This window comes from Myotis lucifugus, unplaced genomic scaffold, assembly GCF_000147115.1.
Source record: "Myotis lucifugus unplaced genomic scaffold, Myoluc2.0 scaffold_331, whole genome shotgun sequence".
Classification (NCBI taxonomy): Eukaryota; Metazoa; Chordata; class Mammalia; order Chiroptera; family Vespertilionidae; genus Myotis; species Myotis lucifugus.
In genome coordinates this window covers 752,940-759,590 of record NW_005871379.1, presented here as the reverse complement: position 1 = coordinate 759,590, position 6,651 = coordinate 752,940, and the positions used below count along the sequence as shown (strand labels likewise).

The 6,651-nt window shown below is 57.8% G+C and overlaps 1 protein-coding gene across 2 annotated transcripts in view; it reads left to right on the top strand.

Annotated features, from left to right (window-relative positions):
- LOC102438040 (MAL-like protein) overlaps positions 1-3,122 on the top strand; it is an 11,796-nt gene extending 8,674 nt beyond the window's left edge. For both annotated transcript variants that reach the window (XM_006100863.3, XM_023764412.1), the window contains exon 3: positions 1,717-3,122. In XM_006100863.3, coding sequence (XP_006100925.1) covers positions 1,717-1,779 — 63 coding nt within the window. In that variant the 3' untranslated portion in view covers positions 1,780-3,122. The remainder of the gene's footprint in view (positions 1-1,716) is intronic.
- The last annotated feature ends 3,529 nt before the right edge of the window (positions 3,123-6,651 follow it).

Below are 6,651 nucleotides of genomic sequence, written 5' to 3'. Positions count from 1 at the left end.
GTTTTTCCCCCCTCAGCTCTCTGCATCCCCTTCACTGCCGTCCAAATATTTTTTCCAAAGCACAGATTGCAGGGCCTTCGGGGCTCTCCTGCTGTGGAGTGGAGCCCAGGGCCCTCAGCACGGCTGCACTGGCCAGGCGCCCGTTTATTTCAGTGATGGGACCCAAGGCTAGGTAGCCCAGCCAAAAGGTGGGACAAGCGGGACCCCAGACCTTAGGCTCAACAGACCAGACTCCGGGCCCCTGTGCCTCTCCTCTGGTCTCTGCACTGTGCCTCCTTCCTCCCTATGTGGGAATGGCGCCCTCACGTGGCAGCAAGTTCACCGCTGACAGATTCCTCCTCTGACAGGCCTAGCCTTTATCACCTCACCTGGGAAACTTCCAAGGCAGGACTCCAGCTGGGTCTCAGTCACCGTGGCATCACTGTGGCCAGAAAGGTAGAGTCCGTGTCCCTGGGGGCTCCCACAGAGATCAGGTGGGCAAGGGGTGCAGCGTGAGGTGCTGCCCCAGCTTAAGAATGGGGTGCCAGCAAGCACCATGACCCACTAGGGTGGCCATAGGTATTCAGCTGCCTTTCCAGCCTGTCTTTGCCCTTCTCATTGAGCTATTTCCCCTCCTTCAACTGCCACCCACCCCACCTACGGCCCCGGCTCTTCACAGCCTGACCCTGCACACTGCCACCCGCTCTCAGCTGCTACAGCACACGGACCTCCTGGCTGCCCCTGAACAAAACACATGCTCTGGCTCAGGGCCTTGGCAAGGACCCCCTCACCCCAGGAGGACGAAAGTTTTCGAATGTTCACTGTTATAGCCATTGTTGTTTTTGAAGTCTAGCAGGTGCCCAAAAGATATTTGTTGAATGAATGAATGAACAGAGTGTGAGTGGACAGCAGGGCAAAGGCTGGAGCAGTCGGCCAGGCCTGGGAAGTGTGCTAAGGGCAAGGACTCTACCCTGCAAAGTGGGACCATCACACGGTTTCATCTCATGCTGGTGAAACAGGGTCAAGCGTCCCTCTTGGGCACAGCAGAGGGCAGCGTGGGCATAGAGAAGGGCAAGCGAGGCAGAGAGAAGCCCTGGCGAGGGGTGATGGTGTGAGAGGAGGGAGAAGTGGGCCGTGGGACACTGCAGTCAGATGACTTGGGAACTGGGTGGGGAAGGGAGGGAGGAGTCGGGGCGGCCACAGTTGTCTGGCTTGTGGAGCTGGGCAGGAGGAGGGTCCTGGCGCTCACAGCTTGTCCAGCTCCTGGGGAGAGCTCAGGGGCTCCGTCTGGACCATGCAGAGCTGAAGGGCCTCTGGGACTTCCATGAGGAGTGACCAGCAGGCTCTCGGACGGGAGTCTGGGCTGGCGTGGGAAACTGTGGGAGTCGTCAGAGCACACATGGTGACAGAGGACGAGAGAGGGAGACACTGTGGCTGGAAGACAGCGGGAGAGAGAGGGCCCAGGGCAGGGAGGGCGATGAGCTGCCTATGGCAGGGAGGGATGCACAGTCTGCAAATGAGGCAGGAGCCGGGCGCCGGGAGAGTGGCCTCAGGATCCCCGCGGTGGGCAGTTCTAGGAGCACGGAGCACGGCCAGTAGCTGCTGTCCTCAGGCGGACAGCGGGCACAGCAGGGTCAGGGCATGTGGCCAGCTGGGCTCCAGGGCCTGCGGGCCCCTTGGAGGGATGGGCAGCAGCCGGCTCTGTCCGTCTATAACAGTCACTCTCACCCCTTCCAGTTTTTCGCCTTCATCACCACCCTGCTCTACGTGCTCCACGCCTTCAGCATCTACTACCACTGAGGGCAGGAGTCCTGCCCGCGCGAAATGCTCCTGTAACGCGTGGACCATGGCTCCCGAAGGTCGCTTCAGCATTCGCCATCTGGATGACACACAGACCAACAACACGTCAGTGGGACTAACAGACGGTCTTTTCAGATGAAATCACACTCCGCATAGCCTCCTGGACATTGCAATCCGTCGTGATGACTGTGAACAGGCTGCGTTGTCTTTTGCCTGGGAAAGTGACTGGTTCCAGAAAACGAGCTTCCAAAGCCCTCAGCGCTGAGAATCCCAATCCACCAGCGTCACCTGGTGGATCCACCTGGCTGGGGACCCGTCTCAGCAATTAGGGTCCCTAGGCAGGTGTGTGGGAACGTGCAGTCTTAGTTTCTTAAAGCCGAAATGGTGCTAGCAAAGCCTCCCCATCACATCTCTGCTTAGATGCAGACCCTCTCCCGCCCTGTGGTTCTGCTCTGATCGGCAGCAAAGACCAGCCACACTGCCACCCCATTACATCCCCCTTCCTCCCCTCCCCAGCTACGGGATCCAATTTAGAGACTAGATTTGCAGGAAAAGAAGTGATTGACTCTACAAAATTGTTATACAGTAAGAGCTGGGGGTGGGGGTGGGGGTAGGCTGCAGGACCCCACCCGACAAGGACTAGAAGCCACCTTGCCCCCCATGAAAGACCTTCAAGGAAGGAAGCAGGATGTTACGTACAAGGACTCTCCCCTGGGCTCCTCTCCCGCTATGCGAGGCATTTCAGGAGACCGGGAAAGGACCCCGTCCAGGGATGTGCTCTTTCGTGGGTGCCCACCCCCCTCAAGTGCCCGCTGTGGTGCCAGCAGAGAGGAGCCCGGGCCACTCCGCTGCCTCCTACAGCACGGGCTCACATGGCTGGACACATGGCATCCGACTTTTGGACCATTTTCAACGAGAAGGCTGGCGTTGTGCACACAGAAACACAAAAAGAGGTGCTTGGTTTCAAAGTAAAGGTTTTCCCTGAGAAACACGCTGTGCATCTGGGATTTCTCCACACGGTCCTCGGCTCCCCGGTGGGTCTCCTGGCCTCTCGGCTCGGGCATCGCGGCTCAGGCATCGCCCATAACCGCACACACCTGGGACTCCTCTTAGCTGATTTAAGGGCTCACAGTTCCTATCTTCTGCTCCTGGGAGAAGGGGGACAGGGAGTCACCGAAGAGAAACCGGCATCCCTGTCGTTGACTGCTGGCTTCCCAATTGCCCCGCTATCTTGAAAAGCCCCCATTTATCTCTCTCTTTCTTGCCTGGCAGCTGCCTGGGATGAGCACTATTCAATATTTACCGAGTAGCCACATCCAAATAAAAGGTGTTTTACAGTAAAACATGCCGAGTGGGCCACTTTGGTGATGCTAGAAGCTGGGAACGCGCTGTGTCACAGCCTGACAGCCTCTGTGGAGGTTTCTCGGGCCCAGCCCCCCGGCCAGCCGTGTGCGAGGCCACATTTGTCTTGGGCAACATGTCCACCTCAGTAAGGACAGTCTGGGTACAAGTCCCAGAGCCAAACTCGCGCAGCTGAGGCAAAGCTGGGGGCGCACCGGCTGGTCCTGGGTGGGGAGCAGGCCCCTTGCCAGCCCTCTGCTCCTGCTCTTCTTCCTGGGGTGCTGTCCCCTCTCCCACCACCCCGCAGGCCCCCCTCTCACTGTGCAGACCCTGTGGGCCCAGCCCCGAGCCCTGCCCCACCCCTTCACCTGCAGCTGACGCAGTTCCAGACTCGCCATCCCCTTCCTACCTTGGGGGGTGGTCTCCTTTACTTCTAGGGCCCTCCCTAGGCTCCTGACTTTGCAGGGAAGATCCCAAGGCACCCCAGCAGGAAAGCAGCCCAGGGGCCAGGGCACAAGCTCATCTCAACTTCACTTTCCCATCTGCACCCCAACTTCCCAGCATCCTGCACCCAAGTCCTTGGCTCAGGGTGTTGGGCAACCGCAGACCAAGCATCCCACACCAGGTCCTGAGCACCAAGCATGTGGTTGTCGGGGCTCACCAGCCACACCCCTGTACCAGCCAAGCAAGTTGGCGGGTTAGATTTGCGGTTTTGACCCAGACAGCCAGCAATTCTGCTTTGGCCAATAACTGGGCTACAATCTTTCAAAGAGATGAAACAGTAATAAAACATTAATATTTCAAAAACAAGCAACCATCCTGGCCCAGTGGCTCAGTTGGTTGGAGCATCATCCGGTGCACCAAAAGGTTTCAGGTTCGATTCCCCATCCGGACACATACGGAAGGCAACCAATTGAGTTTCTCACATTGATGTTTCTCTTGCTCTCTCCTCTCTCTAAAATCAATAAACATATCCTCAGGTGATGATTAAAAAAATAAGAAAAACATCATACCTCTGGGGCAGTGGTAGGCAAACTGCGGCTCAGCAAGCATGTAGCTAGCGAGCCAAAGTTTGCCGACCACGGCTCTGGGGTCAGCCAGAACAGGACTGGAAAAGCCCCAAATGACAGAATGTTTGGCTCCCCCCAACCCACCCCTGACCTGTCACTGGCCTTCGTGTCCGGAATCTGAAGTGGAGCCTGTCTCAGGGAAGGCTGGACGCTGACCTGGGAGAACCACATGCAGGCTCGTCAGCAGCATGATGGGCGGCGGAGAAGCAGCACCAAACTGCTGATTTCCCCCAAAACCTGCAGAGCTAGATTCTCCCTCAGGTGGAGCTGGTCTTTCTAGGATAGCAGAGGACTCCCAGTCCCCATGCTGCCACACACCTATCCCTCGGTCACCATGCCCCAGGCTGTGTCTCTGCCTCTGTCCAAATCTGTGCAGTACATAGCAGCAGTTCACCTGTCAGCAGTTCACAGCTGGGGAAGGTGTGGCATGTCCCTGGTGACGCTGGGCCACCTGGACAGAGGCTCAGCCCCCAGGAACTCTTACTGACCTAGTAGACCTTGTCCTCGCTGCGCTGGGACTTGTCTCTGTGGAGTTCAGCCCGTCTCTGCCCCAGGTGTGTGTTTTATCGAAGGAGAATGTTGGACATGGTGACAAAGCACTGGGCTGACTCAAAGCCCCACCTAGATGCCTCTTTATTGTAACTAGGCCACCCAGGACGCACCCCGGTTTCTGTTGGCCTTACAGTGTCCCACTGACCTCCCACCCCTGCACCATAGCCCGTGGCTGCATCGCCCAGGGGACTGGAGCAGCAGCAGCCCCTGCCCATCCGTCTCCCCCAGCTCTGCCCGTCTCTGCCCATCCTCCCCTCCAGGCCCTGCTCCTGCACCAGCTGCTCAGTGACACTGCATCCTCGCCTCCCAGGGGAAGCCATCCCAATTTCACATCCAGATGATGCGTGCTCAGGTCGTAGGTCAAGGCCTTAAACCTCACCCCGGCGTTTCTCCACATTTTCTTCCTTGCTTTGACCTTTAACCTAAGAAGTTTCAAAGCACAGGAAACAGAAAATAGGAACCAGTTTATCAAAACACGCAGAATGCCATCCCAGGAAGGTCAGCCAGCCCTGAGCCAAGCTCTCCTTCCACTTTTGCATTCGCTCCAGGGGGATGAATTAATGCGTGTGACAGGCAGGGCCCCTGACACCCATTCCAGGCGTCTTCGTTGCTCCCATGATCCTGCTGGTGGTGAGGGCTGGATTCTGGCAACTGAGAAGGAAGCAGAGATCTCCTGAGGGTGGGGGCACGGGGTTCGGGAAAACTCTCGCTTTCCTGAAGGGGTCAGGCATGACTGGCTGTCTTAGGCTGAGTTCCTGGGGACAGGATCTCAGCCGGAGGCTGTGTGTGTGCAGGTTTACGGAGGAGGCTCCTGGGGAGATGAACCTGGGACAGGTGAGGGGGGTGGGACAAGCCGAGGAGGAGCTGGCCCGAGTGAGGTTGCAGCCTGGGCCCGACGAGCAGCTGCCCCTGCAGAGTTGCCCTGCCTGGCAAAGGCACAGGGCAGAGCCTCTGTCTCCCACATCAGCGCCATGGGCACCAGGTCATTTCTTGGGGTGAGGGTGCAAAGGCAACTGCTCTCCCACGGGCCTGTCCCCGGCAGCTGGAGGTGTCCATCCACCTGAAGTGGTGACCTGGGTGGCACCACCACACCCACTGCTCTGTCCTCTCCCTTCCTGCCTTGAACGAGGACATCATGGCTGGGGCGACTTCCAGGAGATGGTGAAGAAGCTGGCCAGACAATGAACACTGTTGGACCAACACCAGTCACTGCTTTCCTCAGCGTTTTCTGTTTTGTTTGTTTTTAAAATTTGTTTCCATTGATTTTTCAGAGAGAGGGGAGAGGAGTGGGAGAGAGAGATAGAAATATTGATGAGAGAGAAACATCACATTCATTGGCTGCCTCCTGCACATCCCTCACAGGGATCAAGCCCCCAACCTGACCAGGAATCGAACCAGCAACCTCTTGGGTGCATGGGTCGACGCTCAACCACTAAGCTACACCAGCCAGGCCTCAGCATTTTCGTTTTCTGTGAGGTTGACTCCCATTGTGACTGACTCTCTAAAAGGCATTCTCCTTCCCACCTCCAGCGCCCGGCCTTGCCTCAGAGGCCCCCCCTCCTGCGTGGCTCTAGGCCCATCACTGGAGTCGCACACAGGACCTGCATGCCCAGAGCCAGGTTCTGCCTTTAGGAACCCCCGCCAGTCTCCAGCCCGGATCAGATTCTGTCCCTGCCTGGCCCAAAGTCCTTCGCTGCCCTCAGAATGAAGTCCAGCCTCCTTAGGAAGTGGCCACCAGCCCCCTGCCCCTGATGGCCCTGCGTCAGGATGGCCCTGTGGCCGCTTGGCCCTGCTGCTGTGGCCACAAGTGGTGGACTTTCTGTTCTCTCTCCCTGGGCACAGGAAGCCCTGATCCTCTTGTTGCCATGAAGAGCTCTTATTTGTCCTGCAGAACATCTTCCCGACTCCT